The sequence below is a fragment of the Saccostrea echinata genome, unplaced genomic scaffold, assembly GCF_033153115.1.
Source record: "Saccostrea echinata isolate AGI-Se365-2 ecotype Australia unplaced genomic scaffold, CSIRO_AGI_Sech_v1 ptg000029l, whole genome shotgun sequence".
NCBI classification, from domain to species: Eukaryota; Metazoa; Mollusca; class Bivalvia; order Ostreida; family Ostreidae; genus Saccostrea; species Saccostrea echinata.
In genome coordinates, this window is record NW_026889778.1 from 11,350,551 (window position 1) to 11,373,091 (window position 22,541).

At 32.5% G+C, this 22,541-nt stretch overlaps 1 protein-coding gene across 1 annotated transcript; it reads right to left on the bottom strand.

The window, feature by feature from the left end:
* Positions 1–3,558: 3,558 nt before the first annotated feature.
* Positions 3,559–22,255, bottom strand: LOC133195602 (synaptotagmin-10-like). The gene is made up of 9 exons (XM_061331489.1): positions 22,189–22,255; positions 20,796–20,977; positions 20,237–20,434; positions 19,614–19,874; positions 19,144–19,317; positions 18,834–18,910; positions 18,387–18,516; positions 17,664–17,792; positions 3,559–6,336 (listed from the first exon to the last, which is right to left on the bottom strand). Exons 2-9 carry the CDS (start codon positions 20,961–20,963, stop codon positions 6,262–6,264), a joined length of 1,212 nt encoding a protein of 403 aa, XP_061187473.1. The 5' UTR covers positions 20,964–20,977; positions 22,189–22,255; the 3' UTR covers positions 3,559–6,261.
* Positions 22,256–22,541: the final 286 nt, after the last annotated feature.

Consider the following 22,541-nt stretch of genomic DNA (forward strand, 5'->3'; position numbering starts at 1 on the left):
AATTCGCAAGGGCGACGGAGTCATTCGACATTTTTTTTTTGTAAGAAACGAAGACTCTGCGTAACTTTTACCGATGCACTTAGAGACCTGTTCCAAACAGTTGCACCAAAGTGCAAAAAATTTAAGAGGAAAAAAAAAGCAAATTATTTGGATCTGAAAGTTTCTGTTATTTAAGTTTTAATCAAAGAACAAAATTAAAATCAAGTGCCGCATGAAAAAACAACACTTCTATATACCGAACTTGAAAAAAAGAAGGTGTCAAAAGCTTTTTTAAGTTAAATCCAGATGTTGAACTGGAAGGGTTATCATCTGAGTGTTTGGCCACATCAACATTAAGATAAAATTTGGATAAGATAGATAAAATTGATATAAAACACGATACGAGATCTGTATGAGATCTGTGCGAGATCTGTAATCTGCACGCATATATTACAAAAAAGCGTTTGTGAGAGCATGAATTACTACCAGCGACTGGGTTTGTTGCGCCATCAGCTCTGTGTCAAAGAAAGAAGAAAAAATTTCTTATCTGCAGTTTTTATTCTAACATTGATGAAATGGATCATGGAGTTATTACTCAAAAATTTTTACCTTGAAGAATATTTAGAATACAAAACTTTTTCGCTGATAAAAATCATCGATTGTGTCAATACATTGAAGGGCAAGGACTTAGCACCCCCAATTCTTTACTGAATGTATAGATATAACTTCTAAATAATAATGTTTTATCCACATTTTTATTATGATGATGCATGTTTAATAATAACCCGTGCTGGATTTTAAGTATAAATTCAACAATTCCACCTCATAAACAAGTGCCAAACGCCTCGAGCATGTAAAGTACTGAAAAGCAACAAATTCTTATTCAATGAACGAATTGAACCAAACCATTCCTGAAGTACAGTTCTGATAATTAATTAAAGTGATAATTTATCATATAAAAATAAATAGCATCTATACTTTATAACCACGAACCACTGAAGAAAATATTGTAAATAATAATTTATTTTTTTTTAAATCTTTTTCCTTAATATTTTGTAAAATGACGTCTTCTAAAGGTATCCATAGATCGCATTAAATTTTCATTTTTAGATACGAAAGTTGTATTTTCACCAAATTCATCATCCAAGAAAGTGAAGTAAATATTGTTATAATTTTCATGTACCTAGCAATTTTTTTATTCAAATAAGAAAGGAAATACTTGTATGGTAATTTTGCTTGTTTAGTAACAAGATTTTTGCATTCGCTTTTTATAACACAAATGCCCATTCAACTTTGATACGCAACGCTAGTCAGTTCTACATAATTGGTATTTTTATGGTCAATTTATTAGCAGTTTTTCAATCTGTCATTTTCGAGTTTAATGTAAAGAATTTCATTATGTAGAAATACGGTTAGTTTACCCTTTCATAAAGGACACAATTTCACATAAACTGTGAAAAATATCACCGCACGAGACGGACACGTGCGTTTGCCAGAATTAATCACAGATGTATCGAAAATTGATCAAGACGATAAAACGCGAGATTTGGACGGCGCGTGTGCTCTATGGACGGGCCAAAGAGAGATCTTATACACTTGTATCAGCAATCGACGAAAAGTCGATGAAATGGCCACTGCTGAAATTTCATCAAGCCTGAACATATTGAGCCTTGTCGACCCGAAGGGCCAGCGTATACTTCGGTATGTCAGCATGGACTCAATAGCATAAAAGAAATCAGAAGGGTTTTAATCCTCTTATTCCTTCAAGGAGGGCAAAAAAAAAATCTAATTAGCTTTTTCAAAAGACCATTAACTTTTTTTCATATTTCTTCAGTTCAAAAACGTGTCGAAAGAAACAACATAATCCAAGAAATCGAATGTCTCATAAAGACAAAAATTGCTTTTGCAAAAGATATATCTCAAACCATGAAAGAAATTTTGCAGCCTTCAAGCGGCAGTCGATGGGTGTCCCAATATGAGTGAAAATTTCCCAAAGGAACATAGAACAGACAAACAAACAAACAAACAGGAATGACAGAGGCATGTAATATAGTACACCTTTGATGGAACTAAATATATAAGATTTCAAAAATATGATATCAGAATATCTACTATGGATTGGTACGTGATATATCTGAAGCCACGACATTTACAACAGTTATACTAATACATTGACCTAGATATTTGTAAATTAGTTTCCACCGGGAAAACCAAAACCCAAGTAGGCAAGGAGGGAGCATTTAATGGTCGCGTACCCCCCGAAAATCTCCCATGAAGTTAGGAACGTTCCCGTCAAAAAGAAAATATTTTACTGCTTAGTCTGAGATAAGACCAAGGATCTGATAATCATGGATTTTATCAAATTGTAAAAGTAATGTTTTTACTATCGTTTAGATGGATCAGTGGCGATTCTTTGATAACGGTCGAGTCGTATTACTAACAAATTAGAAACACTTTAGATATATGGCAAATACATTTTCACACAAAAAAATATACGAAAAAATTGACGAGATAAGAATCTGTTTTCGTTCAAATGTTTTAATTCTGGGGCATTTGTACGACTTAATTTTAAAAAATACACGATCATATGACGAAAAATGGAAAATAAAGAAGAACTTTTGGGTTAATTGCAAATTCCAAGAATGTCAAAAATATAAAAACGTTGCATAAACACTAATTCGAAAAACCAACACACCCTTGGGGAAAGTTTCTCCAGACTTGGCCTCTAATGCTTACTAAACAACCCTTGGAAGTCGGCTCTGCTAAACGATTTGAACTCTGCCAATTCCAAACGGCAAAATTTTAGCGAAAACACGCTTTGTTTCTGTTAAAATGGAAAGTTTATGTGTCTTTCGCGCAATATTAATTGTCTCTGTCAATATTTTAGTACTAAAATATTCATTTTGCATGTATTTGTACTTTTCCAGACGAAAAGTAATCTAAACATAGTAAGAAAAAGTTGTTTGCAATGCTGCTTTGAGGACAAGAAACCCTTACAAAACTTTTTTATGTACAAGTTAATGTTTCTGTCCTGTCACTTTTTTGAGACAGAACAGAGTTTATTTCTTTGCAAATTCTCGCAGAAAGATATACATCTGTCTTTGGAATTGGGTCAGACAGATTGGGTTGTACAAGGACACTCGAAATGTAGAGCACCAAGACTCATTTCTTAGTGTGATTGCAGTCAACTAAACTTCTGAGAGCAACGTAATGTATATAGTGTTAATGTAAACACCTCAAATGAAATATTCACGATTACACAGATATAAAAGTAAATGTTAAGGACAGAAAAACAACACAATCATTAGGAAAATTGCTTAATTACAATGTACGTACGAATGATATATAAAGTCCCAATTGTACTTCACGGAGCGCAAGCATTGGCATCTCATGGACACGTATAAGATACATGTAACAGTGTTGTACATGAAATTGCTATATTTTAGGAGCGGTTTCATATAAACTCCAAAATGAGTTTTATTGAAGATCGATCGTAATTTTTGTTTCAGAAATAAATTTTATTTTTCGGTGTTATTGTACATATCTTTCGACAAGTTGAAAGACAAAATACAAAAAAAGAACAGTTTAAGATGTTTATTGCATAATAATATAAATTTGATTAAAACAGACCAGCTGCTATTTAAAGTTATACGAGAAAAATACAAAGAAGTGCCTACAGATCTACTGCAGGCATGACATAAGATGTAACTATAGCAGTATCGTTCCAAATTTTATATGCATCATACAAGAGGATTCATTGCTCATTTAACAGAACGGACATAAAACAGCATTTTGAAGAAGAAAAAAATTCGTAATATAAAGTGTAAATCAATAATTTAAATAAATATATGTAAAGCCTAGGTCAGTATATAGACAAGAGACTGTTAGTAATGTGCATCTGTTCTCAGTGGGCAATGCACTGATTAAATTGTGGCGAGATTTCATCGAGATTTTGGCGATATCATATCATAACCCAAGATTAAACTACATCTGATAAAGAGCTTACACTCGGTATACCAGAGTGCCAAAATGCAGAAACTTCACAAAAAAGCATACATTCAAAGATAGCAATCAGCTTTTTACAGAGATAAGAAGCAAAATATAAAGTTTTGGAAAAGACATTAAAAAGTGCAGTCGGCCTGAACCTTTTAAGCACGACTTTGGAGACCCACAAGTGGCTGTCAACAAGCCGAAATAAAATCTAGCTATCTAGATTGTAACTGTTGCTGTAAAACCCAAAAATTCCTTCATGTAAAGAATGGACATAAAAACCCAAAAGAATTTCCTTTAAATTTCTCAAATATTTTTTTCTTTTTGTCAATACATTATATGACCTTTTTTATATCATTTTGATTTTTTTCTGTATCTTTTAAGTGTAATGGATATTAATCCCTTAATTATTTGACCTTGGATTACACAAATGTATCACTAATAATAGGCAGGATTGGTGTATAGGGGTTATTAATGTTGTGTATTTTCTTATCAATATACAATCATATAGATATCGACACTTGAAGCAATAAAGATTTTCGTTTGAAATAGATGACAATGTGAAATTATTTCACTTCGTATAGATGTCTATCATAATTCATGGAAGAATGCATTTGTGTGTTGCTTTTGGCCATTTAAGGTTTGGTCAAGCAGTCATAATTTTGGTTATCAAGATGGATTTTAAAGTATGCTTGTCAAGCCAAATATCCTTTCTGGAATCAAACTGCTTTTCGTCATTCATAAGTAAATAATTTATCAATTTAAATTCAGATCAAATTTAATTAATACTCCTAATTTTTTTTTTTTTTATATATATAAAAAGATCTTTTTTAGGCATCTTACTCCATATTAACAAATGCTAATGAGAATATTGTTAAATGCATGAGAGTGGATAATCTCACACTACATAATGTCTATCTGGGATTAAAAAGGGAAAAAAGTCATTGTGTTTTTAAATCTACTAATAAATTTTTGCATTTTCTATCTCCTAACGAATAATATTCAGCTTTGCAAAATGATAAAATTTAATTTACAGCACATCGCCATTTTCCCAGCCACGTGTGAATTTATCACCACGTTGCATTAAATGCTGATTTAAACCTATAAGTGTACAAGGACGCACACAGAATTCAGATATCATCAAAATATTAACATAATCACAACAAATGAAAACCATAAAAGTCATCAAATAACAAATTAAAAGTAGATCCCGAGTGGATAAACTTCAACCGAGGGAACTTATCTGAAAAGTATCGATCTTGTTCGTGGTACATAGATACAAACTTCAAAGGAGACGATTATATGAAGAAGGGAAAAGTGAAAATGAGGACATTAAAATTCGTTATCGCAAAAAGCGAAAACGCACACAGAAAAACTAATAGCGAGAAGATGAAGGAAAACAAATAAATTGCTCCAGAAACTGGATTTTAAAGTACAAGATAAGGAATAAAACGCCTACATGTTTAACTAACCGCTAAAAGTATAACATACATGTATGACATAATGTAGTTCTTCAGTTAGTGCCATTTTTATTATAATATTTCATAAAATAATTTTCTTCGTGAGTTTGAAAAAGACCCTCAATTCAATCCACATAACGTACTCACAATTGAGATAAAGTAAAAATATAAAAACAAAATTTTAAAAGATACAGTGTAACATTTATATCATGAAACAAGATTTTTTTTCTGTTCTTCAATCATAATCGTTAACATCATTACTGAACATTTTACAAACAGTTCTCGCTATAATAAGAGGGATTAAAAATATGATTTGAATGTATATAGTGACACAGGTTTAAAAAAAATCAACAAACATGTATAAAAATTTCCAAAATAAATATTCATAAACATCAGTAACTTAACAGGTTCTAAGTGCACATGTATATAGAATAATGAAGGAAAAAGTACATATATACATAAGATTCAGTAAATGTCAACTAAACTTTTGTACTTTAACTATTTGTGTTATATTACAATTGCTACTTTATTGGAACATTAATAAAACGGGTTATTTACAAAATCTCCAATGAACTGTAATTATGCTTAAGGATTACACTAAACTAAACTAGTAATAAAATAGCCATTAGGATGGACTTAATGACTTTGAAAATGTAAAACAAACAAATGGTCGTGTGCAGCTTTAGATAGAAAATAAACATCAGTATTTATTCTAAAAATACAGTACAATATCCCAGTCTATGGTAGCCAATACAAAGATTAACTCAAGCGAGAATGAAAGCCAAAGACGAGGATCGGTCGGAAGGGACACGGATGGGTGACTGCGCAGGCGTCATTTGACCGGAATGCCGTCAATGATGCGTATCCTGCCCTGGGCACCTGCTTTTCTACAGCTGACGTTGACCACCTGATGAAAGAAAAATATTGGGTCTAGGCTATTTGATCAGTGTGACAATGAGATGCTATAAATTGCCTTATCGTTGTCCCGTATCAAAAACGGTAGTGGACGGCCAATCATGTTCCGTCAATATCTCATTAAAGCGGGTATTTTAACCACAAATCAAATTTATTTCGTGTTATTATTCATGTCATTCAAAGAATAATCAATATTTAAAATTATTGTTTTTTTTGGACAATTATGATTAATAGTTTTTAACCCACTTAAAAAAGGGGGAAAATCATCAGATATTTCCATTTGTACCTTAAATATGTGGGTATAGTGTATGAAGAAAATTTGAAACAATTAACGTTTGGTCCTATATTTAAAAAAATATGCTATCTTCATAACCCTCATAAAATTCTTGATATTGTAATATTAATTGACACGGATGCTGTAATCAAGGAGTATCTTGTCTTTATCAGTAAAAACAGACTCGTATAAAAATCAAGGAGACAAAGGCCCGCCCCGGACCCGATTATCACGGCGTGAATAAATTCCCTACACCTGATGTAATCTTCCCTGCTATTACCACCATCAGGTATAGAATGAGAGGCCAAAAAAGAAAATGATTAATTGGACTTGGATCGGAGGATTCTTCTTTAAAATGATTCCATAAAACAGAGTACAAAGCCACACGGCCGGGTATATTTCACAGAAATTATTGGCCTCTTTGAAATTATCACCCGTTTTAATAAAACAGTTTCTGTTATCAGTTTCAATGCCCGTAATTAATTAACACCAATTAAACGCTCGCAATTCTTACAAACTTCAAATACATCAGACAATTACTGTCAAAAATGAAATACAACCAGCGTAAAGTTCTCTCTCTCTCTCTCTCTCTCTCTCTCTCTCTCTCTCTCTCTCTCTCTCTGAAAGGACAAGGTATGGTAACGCCTAAATATGTCCCTTTGTTTCATTAAAACGCGCAGTTAAAAACTTAAAATAATACTTCTATTAAAACTAAAATTTATTTCAATTCAAAATACGTACACGAAGGACACTAGGAGGTGACAATCTACTCAATTTTGACGTACTTTTGTCATATTTGAGATACTTTTTCAATTAGGGAAACACAGAGCGTACGTTTGCCTATCTGAGATTTTGATACACATGTATCTGAGTACATGAAATGTAAATTTGGTAGATAGACAAGCTTGCGCTCTGTGTTCTCTGAGGCAAATTGTGCCTATAAATGGATGAAAAGAAGATGGGCGAGCAAAATACCTATTGTGCTACAAATAAGAAAGTTGAAAATTAAATCTCAATAATGACAAAATTTTTTTTGATATCTCATTTAATATTAATGTATACGTTATGTAAAATCACCACAATGGGCAACATTCTCACGAAGATTGAAATTATTTGTCCATAAAATAGCATACACAAGCCAAAGAGGTCAAAAATGATCATTTCTTCATACTATAACACAATGTTTCCTAATGAGTGGGTCTTCGCTCCATTTTTTTGGAAGATTTTGTTAGGTAACAATATCATGGATCAAAGACCCACTACACTTTAAAAATACACATTTATGACACAAAATTCATATCTTTCTGAGAAATATTTAAAGTTCATTTAGTCAAGAGAAATATCATTAACATGATTTAAAACCACCATTTGTCATGAGCTGTATAGTGCAGTAGATAGCGTGTTAGTCTCGGAAAAAAATATTAAAACTTAAGATTTTTTATTGCTTGGGTTCGAACCCTGAGAATACCTGACTTTTTTTAATCACTGAGTGATTTTTCATAAACAGTTTTCCGCAGAAAAGTTTTGTTTTTCATAATCCTATACCTTTCAATAAGAACTCTATACTTTAGATACTAAATTCACAAGAATATGACTTTCATATAGCATTTTATACGTTTGTTCGCCCATCTCCTTCGAATAAAACGAAAAAAAAATTGGAAATTGACAAGTTGTGACCTTCCTTGGATCTTTGTGTATCTCTTCACTTTAATAATCATTCTGATACAGGAATGAAAAAAAGGATTTTGATTATGAACTATTTCATTGTTCCAAGAGAAATCAAAAATTAGGAATGGAAAAAAAAAAGGATTTTGATTATGAACTACTTCATTGTTCCAAGAGAAACCCCAAATTAAGGGCCAAAATAGAGTCTTAACGTATCTTATCCTTTCATTTAATTCCTTTCTCGCGCTGAATTCATCGTTTATCAACAATTATCAAAATAGTTAAATATACAGAAAACCTGATTCTAACAAATTCTTAAGATCGTTACATACATATAACTGAGTTAGAATTACTCGTGGGTAATTAGAAATTCTTTCAACAATGATTGCAATTTGTTCCAATATCACATTAAAGTATAAAATTCTGTATTTAAATGGGGAAAAAACTAAGATTTAAATAACGAGCAGTTTTGATCTTCGGACTGATAGCCAGCAACCAAAAAAAAAAAAAAAAAAAAAAAAAAAAAAATTACTAAATCTTAGACCACCCACAACTTTCTGCACATTATTGGTATTATATTCAACAGTATTTTACCTTTCTCTTATGCACTGAAGCGAGAGAATAAAAGTCAAAGCGATAAAGGTTTCATTTCCCGCATTTTATATAACTTCTCCTTTTACAGTATTCTATATTTGTAATTCAAAAGAAATATGATATTCAAAATATGAACAAATTTCTGTTAATGAATAGTTCAAAGCTACGTCCTCCATGCGGTTTATTTCTTTCTTGACGGCCACAACTATAAATAAACTCAATAGTCAAAGACGACACAACTTTTGGGACATTGGTAGGGTGTGATCTCATTGTGTTTTTAAAAAAACAGACAATACAAAGGTAGCTATCTTCTCACAGAGTTGTGTTTGGGTTAATTAGTTTGAAATCGTGACTTATATATATGACACGGGATATTTTAATTTCTGTTTTAAATACTCGGTAAACTCTATTCTGTGACCTTAGAAAAACATGGAATTTGGAAAGGATTACTACTATCCACCATATCGTAATTCATGATGTTAAGGAAACTTTTTTTATGAAGTTCAAATATTAATTCTTTCAAATTAATTCTTCACTTGCATCTCAAAAATATGCCTTGTATTTCAAACCACATGGGAAAAAAACATCTATGCAAAATCTTCGCATGATCAGATAAGTAAAAATTGCCTGAATCAAATTAAGTCTCTGGAAATTAGTATTCTAACATCAATGTTCAGCAATATTTCGTTCGTTTTTAAATCTATACCACCATTACTAAAACTCCTTTGAAACAGTTAAATACATTTGCACGTACAAATAAAAGAACAAAACTCAAAGTTTTAAATATTTTGAGATCTGATACAAACCACATTCATAGAAATGTCTTGTTTTAGAACAAAAATTACCTCATAACGAGGAAATACCAATTCCTGTTAGATGAGTAATATACATGACTATTTTAATGTTTGTGTAATTAAATCATAATATCGACACATTAGTCAAATCTATCCATTTCAACTTTTCATATCGTATAATAGTTTGTCTCCAGATTGGCTGGTATCGGTCAACACCGACCATAATTCTTGCGCCCCCGGGGTAACTTTGTGGTAAAAGGGGGTGCTTCACTGATCAAATATGCGGTACTTGACTTTACAAACAGACTTCTCTTCAGTTCAGTCGACTGTGGTTAGTCGTGTTTGAATTTGAGAAGTGACGGACAAAGAATATAGAGGCTCGTTTTCTCTCCTTTAACTCTACATATACTCAAAGATACAACCGTGATAACAGATTCGGAATGTAATGTATACTCTCACAAAACGCATCGTTAACTTGACACATCTACTGTTCAAAGCTTACAACTCAACCACGAGTCAATGGACACCAATAAAGTCCATTGTAACCGCACCCTGACTCACAAAAAACCGACGCCTCCTTCCCAGACAAGATACAGTGCTTAAATCAATATTGCTGGACGGACGTGTTGTGACGCTAGGCATTACATCTTTCTGGGCTTTTGACAGACATTTCAAAAAGTCATTAAGCAATTTTATAGCATTTAAAGAAAAACAATATGTTGCATTTCTGTGAAGAGGGCTGAATGGGCTTCTTTACGTTCTGCACAATGTTGGGTGTTTGGTTTCTGAGGATGAATTGTAGTGAGACCTCGCTGTTTACAATGTATCTGAAACTTTATATCTAAATCCTCGTTCAATGGTGCACCATTTCACAAAAAAGAAGGTTAAGGGGAAAAAGTGTTTTATGCTTCCCTTAATAGAACTTAATTTTAGTTTATTTAATTTTTCGTATAGGCATTATTTTTAAAAGATCTTTTTTTTTTTCTTTAACCAAAAGATGGGTCTCTGTATGACTTTTCCACATATACATGGTAGCTCTTTCCATTAAAAAATAATTCTTTAATTACATATAGAATTTGATAATTCTATTGCTTGATATAGATCCCTTTTTAAATATATATATATATTGTATATTTTATCTTTAGGATATATACATATATATTTCTAAAAATTGCCAGTGTTGTGTCCAGGCTATTTTTTGTTTTATTTCAGACTAACAAGTAAGTGCCAAATGCCCCCATTGTCTTAGGAAAACACAACTTTCTATAATCAGTTTATTTTAATCAAATTAAATTACGTCAAGAAAGTTCGGAAAGTGGGACTACTTTTTAGCTTTTCTTGTCCGGTCTAACCAGGCTAGTGTCACTGTTGTGATCGATATCATTTTTCCGTGCCAATGCGAGAGATCGATTTGTGTTATTATTTTGAAACGTCCGTAGTTTTTAAGTATTTTAGTAATCAGTGAAAACTGTAAATGAGCATGTACTTTAAATTCCTCAAGCATGTGGTATATCTTTTCAAGGGAGGCCTTGGAACGAACAATGATCTAAACACCTTTTCTGTTCAAATTGTTCCAAATCTGACACTTCAGTTACTAATCTTAGTCCTATGATGCTATTTTTAAAAGAAACGTGTTTGTCAAGGTCACAAACGTACTACAATGCACTTCCCAAATATTTTTTTTCCACAAGGTCACTAACATATACGTGTGTGTATGTTTTCCCTGGACGTACATGTACAAGCAAGTCCGGTGATTGTCCGGGAAAAGGCTAAAGGAAACATACACAAAAAAATCTAAGGAATGAAAGAAAAAATATAGTACTTTTATGAATATTAATTGCCAAATATATCTGATATGAAACTGAAACATCGTTATTTATCATTTCACAACAATGCATAAATTCCTTAGGATATTACATGTAAAACGTGCATGCATACAGGAGCATAATGATTTTTTTGCAAGTATCGTTGTACATGTACATGTATCTAAATTTGTAGATCCAAGCAAATCATTACCATTTCATCGGAAATTTAAAAGTAAGTAAAAATTCTTTATTGCATAAAAAATAAAACAAAAAGTTATTGTGTCTTCCCTCCAGAATTTAATGGTATTTTTATTTATTTCATTTTTTTTTAATTCTTTTAAAAATTTTTTGTTCCTTTTTTTTTAATTGTTTTTGTTTTAAGCTATAAAAGATCTGAAAAAACTTTCATGATTTGAATTTAGATTTTCAGCAAGAAAACCACACTGTGTAAAAAAAAAAATTATAAAACATAAAAATAAATATAAAGTGTTGTGTCTTTCCTCCACAATTTTATGGATTTTTTTTTATTTGTTTTTAAGTTAAAAAAAGATCCTAAAACCTTTCATGATTTGAATTTTGATTTTCAGCAAGAAATCTACACTGCGTAACGAAAAATATATTTCGGGATTTGGATCGGAGATATACTTTTATCGCTCTCAGATTTCCGACTTAGGATGTTATACTGTTAAAGCCAACCTTGCAGAAAGAAAGAAAGAAAGAAAAGACAGAGAGAAAGAAAAAATGCATAAAGCAGTCCTATCAACTTTTAAATTAATGAACTAGAAATATACAAATATGTAAGCTTACATTTTTCTCAAATCACAACACACAATGTACTAACGCAAGGTATCTTCTCCTGTAATCAGTTTATATGAGAAAAAAGCATGCAAACTAGTTTTGAACTATAAAGGTACAGTGAGCACTGAGCTCACAGAATGATACTCCCGCTCCTATATGTGTATAATGTAAAGTGTAACGGACGGACGTAGGTACGGACACCCCCATCACAATATATATACCCCCCTTTCCAATTTTGCAGCAGGGGTTCTAATAAGAGGTACCAAAATTGTCATTAACGTGTCACGGTGGATGTAGCTGAAATAGTATGTACATAAAAACGAACAGTATCCTTACGTAGAAGGGGATGAAAATATGTATTGCTTTTTCCAAAATGATGACGGCATCTGTCTTACAGACATTAAAATGCAGATAATTTCAATGTCTTGACTTTTGATATTAGATCTCAAATTTTGAGTTGGCCAGTTCATTAACAATTTTGAAAGGCCTTGAAATTTTGACGCCGAGCATTAATTCCCGAAACGCTTGTCTTATACTGTATGTAGGAAAACTGATTTCATTTAGAACTGATTTTCCTTAACTTAAAAGAATTATTTAACAGGGACGGATACCAAATCTTGAAAAAATTCTACAAATGTATAATCCACAGGATGTCGGTGCTCGATACATGAACGATTAAAGTAAACTCAGTATATTTATATCTGAAAAGATTATAGAAGAAGAAAAAACATTATAAATGGGCCACGGTTAAAAAATAGAAATATTTCAGTTTCACTACAGCTGTGCCTTAATTATAAATATTTATTCTATAAGTACATGTATTTACATGTATAGTTTATATGTAAATGGGGGTGGGGGTTTATGACGCATTTTTTATTCTTCAGGTGAGATTTAACAATGGCGTTTCTTTTAAGTTGATGTTTTGATATACAGGGGCTTCTATTCTTCTACATGTATTCCAGAATCGATTTATGCATATGTGTGAAACCGAGTTAATTTAACCTATGACGATCATGCTGTTTTTTTTTTCTATTTTTAAAGGTATGTGGGCATACTATAGTATTAAGACTAACAATTCATTAAAATCTAACGCAATTTAATCGTTGAGACATTTTCCAATGCATAGGCGTCGGAACGGGGGGGGGGGGGCTAGGGGGGCTTAGCCCCCCCACTTTTTTTTGCAAAGATAGACATAATATAGGCATTGAAAACTTGGCTTACCTTTTTTTCGTTGGTTTAGCGCCCCCCCCCCCTTTCAATTAGCCACCCCACTTTCAATTTGCTTCCGACGCCTATGCAATGAACGGTATATATATATTTTACTGTCACTGTATCAAAAAAGGTTACATTAGAATTCTACATTGCCTTACTTGTACCCGAAAATTATATTTTTAGCGTAGTTACTGAGACCGGGAAGAAACAAAGTTTGCTTTACAATGCTGATTTTCTCCATGACTTTCTAGGAAAATGCAACTATTTTCACACTACAATCATATAAAACAATATTTTCTCATGAATCAGTTCGATATATTATAGATCAATACGTTTTGGGTTCCTTTGCTAAGAAATTCATATAACAGAAAAAAAATTATTTCCATCTTTGTTTCAAAGCGTGAGACAGGAAAAAATTACCCAATGAAATGTATATAACACGTTCAAGAAATCTAATTGGATAATGTTGCGGAAATAAAATAATTTTGTTCCTCTTTTCTATACCGCGAAAAACAGCTAAGATGAAAAATCCCGATATTGCCTCTAGCTGAGACTCTCAAGTCAAGGAGAAACAGTAAAATCTGTTTCCTTGTTTATCCATAAATACATACGTGCAGCGCTTTTACAGTCAAGGACCACTTAAGGCATGGAAATGTACAAGAAAAAATAAAAATATTATATAAAATATTGATTTTTCGATGAAATTGCTTCTGATTCTAATACATATTCTATACATTTACTCCCAGATTTAAGATGTGCATGAAGATAGGGAAATTCGCATTAATTACAATTTAAATTTGAAAAAAATAATCAGTGACTTTAGTTTGCTACATGTAAATATGAGAGCTAACACAGGGAAGCCCTGTGATTACCCTGTGAAGTGGGTGGGATTCTCGCACTACCCCCCCCCCCCATCCCCACCGTCACCGTTTCCCACCCTCACCATTTGGTTACGTCCTTAGCAATATGGTTATAATCAAGAAAAGACGTGAAATTTTTTTTTTTATAATTGAATGGGGAAAAACAATTCAGATGTCGTCATCTTCTAGCCTTGAACACCACAGATATCTAAGATAAAGTACTAGGATTGAGCATTTCCGTTAGAAATTAAGAAAATCAGTTTAGGCCGCTGGGCCGCGCGATCCATTCAGTCATAGAAATTTTCTTTTAAAATACATGCACATACAGATTTTAAGTTCCACGTACGTTTATTTTAAGAATTTAATTATGCCTTTGCTCAGAGGAGTAAATGAGGGAAAATATATCTACAAGAAAGATATATAAATAGGTTATGATTTTTTAATTCCTTCCCTATTTTTCATAAAGGCATTTTACATTTGTTTAAGTTGTAACATTTGCTTTATATCAACAATTTGAGAGCAAGACAGAACATAAGAGTTTGGGATAAAAGGGAGTCAAGACCACATTTATTCTTTTTCCGGTCACATTTTAATTTAACGAAACTTTCAATCATTGCTGGCATATCATAAAATTGAAATAAAGTATTTCTGCAAGCAAATCCATATTGTCCTTTTAGACAATTTAAATTACACAAGTGTGATTCATATCAGATAAGTCATATTCAACGCGGGAAATCCGTGTTTCCGTCAAAGAACTACTGCACCTATAGAAAATTTCCAAATTCTTCGTCAAAACAACTGAAATATGAATTATGCTGAATATCAACTCCAGTGTAGGTTCCTTAAGGCGCAACCAGAAAACAAGATAAGTAAAGATGATGTTTTCATCAAACAGATCAAAATGAAAAGACATGAAAGATAAGTTAAAATAAATCAATATTAAGAATTACCTGTATACGAATTTAAATTAGTCAACAACATTAAATTTCTTTGTTTACACAATCATGAAAAATTACGTTTAAAAATGTTACCAAGAAATCTAAAGAAAAGTTTCGATTGAAAAGAGTTGAATATATCGATTAAATCTGTTCTTAAAGTCAACTTCCTTACTTGCAGACGGTGGTATTTTGTACAAACTATCAGGGAAAAGAGAGACAACTCTGATTTGACCAAGAGAAGCCCTTTTCTAGCGAAGATACGCCAAAGCAATTGACTTACAAATCTTTTGAGTTGAATGAAATTATTTCGTTTCTTAATGAATGTTCAATTTCAAAATTGTTTCCTTTGGGGGGGGGGGGGGAGTAGTGGGGATATAGGGTTCTTTATTTTATTTGACGTAATATAAATCTGTTTGACTGCTGATGATCTAATTGTGCAACTTACATGTACAACTATGGGCTATCCAGGTCATTCTGGAAACCGGGTTATGCCAGACAGTGTATCCACAGGCACTTGACGTTTTAAACATTTCTCTTTATTGATAAAAATATCCCCATACTATTATTATAGTATGTGGATATTTTTATCAATAAAGAGAACGGTTTAAAACGTCAAGTGCCTGTGAGTGTAACGGGAATAAAATATAACAGCATTACATCTAGCTATCACATTGATTTCATGAAAAACTGCTTAGTAGAGTGTTGATATATGCAAGTTGCATATTCCTAAATGCAAAAGAAAGTCTCACTTTTACAAGTAAGGTAATTTGTTAAAAAAATCAATATAACATTCCACACATATTTTTTTACTAATTACTTACACAGGTGCTTGAATTGGGGACGGGACCCCCCCCCCCCCCCCCCCCGTGTTCCGTACCCCAAGGGTTCTTTGAGTTTTTCAAAATAAAATATTTTTTATTACACATTAACAAAGTATTACAAATGAAAAATCAAAAAATATAACCTAATACTTGCCTTTTAATATCAGAGAGTGTGAATTTTTATAAAAGGCTAGTTTTAGGTAATATTTTGGATTTTTGAACCGGTCCCGGTAACCTAGTGAAAGGGCGTTAAGGCCGGTTTACACTATGCATCTTGACACATGCATCTTGGATGCATGCACCTAAGTTCACAGTGTAAATAGGCCTTGTGTTAAATTTAATAGGTGTTGCATCTTGACAGATGGAATAGAACTTGTTCTATTCCTTGTGTCAAGATGCATGGAACTGACCAATTAAAAGAAAGGTCAGAGTTGAGATTGGATCATAAGCCTTATTTTCCTCCATATTGTTGCAAAAATTGCATCCCAAAAGAACCAAAACAAAGAAAATACTGATTAAAATACAATAAGAAAAAGTAATTTGATTATTATCACAAAGAGGATTTTTGTTTGGAATATGTATTAAATTATATCTTCCCAGAATTACCATATAAAGGAAATTAGGAATGATTCGCTCAGCTAATATAAATCTAGAAAGAGAATTTGAGGGCTTTGTTATTTTTTTAAGAGGATAAAACTTCATATTTTTATAAAGTATTCTGAAGATGCATGTGTCAAGACACATAGTCTATATAACAAGATGCATGAGGCAATATAGAAGTAGGAATTTAGATGCATGTGTCAAGATGCATAGTGTAAACCGGCCTTTACATGTAGCTTCGTGATCGGGAGCCCCGGGTTCGATTTTCGTTCGCCGTGCCGCGTCAAACATAAGACGTAAACGTAGGTAGTGTCTGTTCCTTCGTCAAGCGCCTGGCATTAGAAGTGAAAATGGTCTTGCGAGTGAGACCTTAAAAACCTAGGTCCTGTGTCACGAAAGGCGTTGGCACAATAAAGAACCTTCACTGCTCAATCATATGGCCCAGAGTGCCGAGCATAGATCCTAAAGCCCTTTACTGGTATATGGAGACATCTTTATATAAGTGAAAAATTCTCGAATGCCACTTAAAACAATATACAATCAATCATAATTTTCATTGCAGCTTAATCACATTCAAATAAAATTCTTGCGCAATTAATTTTAATTACTAGTAAATGACAGAAAACCAAAAATTCAAAATGGAAAAAAAGGATTTCCCTTTTTGTTCAGGGAAAAAAGAGACTATTGCAGAATTTAAAGTTATCAACAAGAGTCCTAGATGATTCAATATTCATCCGAATCGGATACAGAACATGTAAATATCAAACAGGTGACATTTCAGAATACCTTACCTCAAAAGCAGTAAATCATTATTTCAGTGTCTAAAAGTCATTTTTCTTATTGGAAACAAATAAAACATAAACAAACTTGAAGAATTTATCAAGCGATTCACAAACAATGAAAGACATACATTACAGATGGATAAAAAAATGTATTCTGCAGATATAATATGTCTTACTTTTTTCCCAGAATGCTCAGCAAAAAGGAAATTGGGATGTTTGGTTGCTGCATGGGCAATGAATGCCTCCTTAAACTCCTGGGCTGTAGCGTGTTGTCCCCACTTTGACCTCAGCAACTCTGTGTTCCTCTGTTATATGTGAACAAATACATTTCTTACCTCAGTTATAACAATATTTAGAGTATCAGTATACCAGGATTGTCCCTAAGACCCGGGAGCCGGGGAATTTCCCAGTTATTCTGGCATTCCCCCTCAACCCCCTGTTAGGGGAGGACCCCAGACCCCTTCTACTCTTTTAATGTCCCCTGCTATTTCACTTCTTGGGGACAACCCTGGTATACACTTAAGAAATAAACCATTCATCTGAAAGAAAATGTTTATTTCATTATATCATTTTTTACCATACATATTTATTAAGGTTTTGTCTCATTTTAAATTGATCATAGTTGAAATGGTTTTTCCTACAATTAATCATATAGCTTTAAATGCATTTAATTAAATTTCAGAAATTTTATAATTTGTATTTGAATTTTACATATATACATTTTGATATGATTTCAAAATGCATTTACCATATGTTTACAGGTCTTTTTAAAATTTATTTATGAATACAAAACGTCACAATTACCACATATATTAACCCCATAAATCATTATACATCTGCAGAACAAGTAACACCTGAAAAATCACAGGTAAATTTGATACACTATTTTTTTAACTTACCAGATCAGCAAGATTGTGAGTTTCATGGAGACGTTTTTCTGGGTCAAAAGTTCGAAGGTCAATTACGACTTGTCCCAAAGAGTCATTGTTGACCCCTCTATCTTGGTCAATCACATGAAAAATCAGGTATCTAGAAATATTTTTTATATTAAATGTAGAGCTGAGTGTATTAATGAATCATGAATTACTGTATAAATACCTTCTGTAGTAAAGTGATGATTTTATATGCATTCACAGCAATTTATATATTGTATATGATACAATTCAACAGAATTTCATACCAGCAGACAAAACCAAAATTGTTAATCCACGTAAATACATGTTTAAAACCCTTTGTAAATAAGTAGGTTGACAGTATTGTCACCATTTCAAAGTACTAAAGATTTATTATTAATCACCACCGTTATTTATTGTAATTGTTAAATGGAAAGAAGAATTCCTACTCACCTGCTGCTAAGATCTTCTTGTGTCACATCAAACTCAAATGTCTCGTTCCATTCTGGATCCAGTGTGTCTCTTCTCACCTGTATAAATCAAATAATCAATGTACAGAATTTATAACTCAAATGGAAAACACTGTCTGCCATTATGATGCAGAAAATTTAATACTTGCTGATGTCATTCTTGCAAAGTCTAAAACATATAAAAATTTATGAAAAACAGTGATTTAATTTTTTAGTATACTTTTTTCTTTATAAAAAATACATGTAGATACATGATATAAATACATAAATATCTGGATTATTAGTGTAATGACCTGAGTTTGGAACATAGACGATGTTCCAGTAACTGTCAGTTTAACAAATGGATCTGCTGTTTTTCCTTCATCTCTAGCACTGAGCCCCCGCCCCCGATACACCGTCACCAAAAGGCTTGAGGGGAGCTGGAACTCCACAGCAAACTCTAGTTCTCCTGTGACATTTAGGTCAGTCTGGGAGGAAAAAAAAGATATTAAAACTGTGTTTACCTAAATCCTCTTTGTGGCATGATAAAAAAAAATTATCAGAAAACAGGTGTGACTTATCATAAGACTTAATATCATTTAAGTTTAAGCTAACCACATCCACATTTTCAAGTGAAAATTACTCCTTGAAGTGCAAACTTTGTAAACTTTTTAGTTAAAGAATCCAAGTGAAAATTTAACTGAAAATAAAATTATACAGTTTTCATCACATGGAAAGCTTATGAGTGACCCTTTAACAAACACTGATGCTTTAACAACTTTACCTCCATGTTAAGTGTGTACCAGGCCGTATGAAATGGTGCCACTCTGAAGTTAAACGTCTTCATGTCCACAATGACCTCTCCGATAAAGTCGTCCTGTCCCATGATATCAGCATCCATAACCTGGACGACCATCTTCAGGTCATTCAGCTCATACTCCTCCAGAGGGAAGGCAAAAATCTCATCATAGATGGGATCGTTACATTGTCTGACCATGGCTGTTCTTTTCTCGCCTGCCCCTTCTCTGTCTGGTAGGAGTGTCAACTTCATAGGAAATAAAAAAGATCAACTGTTTATTTTCTTACATTAAAACATTGTGTTTGGAAATTTTGACCTATTTTACACTACATATAATCCCTTTATGCAGATCCAAGTGTCATTCTTTCATGTTTCTGTACTATGGTCTGGGACCATGAATACTGGTCTATGAAATAAGTCAGCATGACTTTTAATTATTCCGTGCATTTTTCCAGTGAGATTATGCATTTCAAATTTCTAAATTCATTGATTATTTTACACATGAACTTTGTCTTATATCATTTAATCACAAAAAAAATTACCTGCTGAAATTCAACTTTCCTTTAACCACCAGCGATACTATGTCTTAAACATGAAAAAAATCTTACCTTGACATATGGATCTGACATTTTCGACCTTAAGTCTTTGCTTTTGAGTTCTCTGCACTTGATAACCTTGACCAATAAGAGATGGCGCTTGAAGTCATACTTGTAGGAAAGTTGGATTTCACCTCTCAAATCTCCTACAGCCTTGGTCACTGTAGGATCAAGTTGCTTAAACAACCCCTTCAACAACTGTGTATTTCTCTATGAAAAATGAAAGTGCTTATTAAAAAAAAATTGAAACATGACTGTATGATGCACCTTATTTCCTTCAAGTCAGGTCACCAGATGCAGATGACATAGCATAAACTTTGACAGAAATCCTTTGTTCAGTATTTGACTTCAGTGAGTACAAAAACAAAAAACAAAAACAAGACAAATGACTTATATGTTGTAATCAAAGGGGCACTTTATATGAAATACACATTTAAGGGAGATGAAAATCTCATCATAATATGATAAGAATACAGTTTGACAATATGAGACTTTTAAAAAAAATTTCCTACTCTCTTGAAAAAAATATAGAAAAAAATATGATGGTGACTCTAGTAATGCAAGACCTCACCATATTCTCATTATGTTTGTCCCAACCCTGGATGGCAACCTCCCTACTGTGCTCAGCTTTGGCAGTCAGAATTCTGGACAGACCGTGGATCTTCTTTGTATTCTGTGGGATGACACCCTTCTCTGGGTCATTCTGAGAACTGTTATATTTAGAATTTTGCTGTCCCATTCTGTTACATGTACCTGTTGTAAAAAAAATAAATAAATAAATAATTGCCCCTAAATTCTTTAAGTTTGTAGATTTAACACAGTATTAAATTAAGCTTTTTCCAAAGCCAGTGAAAAAATCAGAGGAAAATTCCCTCTATGTGCAGAATACTTGTGCTTTTACCATAATTGCAATGTTATAATTAAAGATACAGTCAAACCTCGTTATCTCGAACTCGATGGGACCAAGAGAATACTTCGAGATATCTGAGGATTCGAGATATCAGGGGTAAAATACTTATTATAGAATAAGTGGTTCTAAAACACTTCGATATATCCATAGTATTCGAGATATCAGTGTTCGAGATACCAAAGTTCAACTTAATTGCAAATATTGATTTTTGGTATATATCATAAGACTTCCAAAAGTATCTGTGATTTTACTAGGACCTACTGAGTTTTGTAAAATTCTACAATTCAGAAGACAAAAATCAAACTATTGAAATATATTGTATTACATAAGAACAGGGTCATTTACACTAAGTATACTAATTTCTCTGCCTAAATATACTAGTATATTGGTCCCTGATAAGATAAACTCTGCAAATGTACAAAAATATGCATACATATTATGCACTTAAACATTTGTCGACATCCTTAAAATTTTAGCTGCATGTAACTAGTAGGCAAATCATAACTGTAAAAAAAAAACTCGGAAAATGTTTTCATTGGGATGGACAAGACTGAACTATCAACAATGTGGATAATAAATGCACACTCATAGCAATTTTGAACATTTTGAAAACAAAAAGTTTTTTTCCTTCGAAGTAGTGTATTTATGTGTGTGTGTAGATTTCCTGTTCTTGTCCCCCAGCATATCAATGTTTTGATACGGAGAGAATGAGAATTAAAATAGGTCTAGTACACGTTTAACAGTGTTTAATGTCCTACAGAGTCAATTCCCAAATGTGGCGTATACGGAGACTTATAAATGTTACCATTGTTAATACACATAAAATACTGAAGCATTTGCCCGAGGCACACCCCGTTACACATTATCTAGGAGATACAATGTAGAAAATATCCTATCATATTATTCTTCGAAGGTTTTGCAAGGTTCCCAAACACTTTTTGCATTAGGATAGGTAATAAACACAAAGTCTGCAGGTTATGTTAAAAAACACACTCATAAAACGTTATGGATATATGTTAACTTGTTAAGTACAATTATCATAACATTATACTACCGAGACAATCCAATGAAAACCATAAACTTCTAAAGTTGTCTTCTCAGTCCATGAATGCCGCCATTACTGTTTACCTTAGCAAAATGACGTCACACCTTTAAAGAAAAAGAAATGTTGATTTTGTTCGATTTCCTAAACTATTTTGTTTGTTTCAAATTGTAACAATGAGCAAAGTGGTAACCATATACTCGTAGTGATAAACAATTCATTTTGACTTACTAATTACCATTGGTAAGTCAAAAAAAAATTATTCGGATATTTACGGAAATAACATTTTTTTCAAGCAGAGTTATCGTTCTTATCACAAGAGGCACTTTGATCTGTATTTTTGTTTTAAGGACCCTTTATACACT

Coding starts and splice junctions, on each gene's coding strand:
- LOC133195602 (XM_061331489.1), bottom strand. CDS start 20,963: ATGGGACAGCAAAATTCTAAATATAACAGTTCTCAGAATGACCCAGAG. Junction 18,517..18,833: donor CAAGAAGATCTTAGCAGCAG/GTGAGTAGGAAT, acceptor AAATATTTCTAG/ATACCTGATTTTTCATGTGA. Junction 6,337..17,663: donor CTGAGCATTCTGGGAAAAAA/GTAAGACATATT, acceptor TTCTTTCATCAG/GTGGTCAACGTCAGCTGTAG.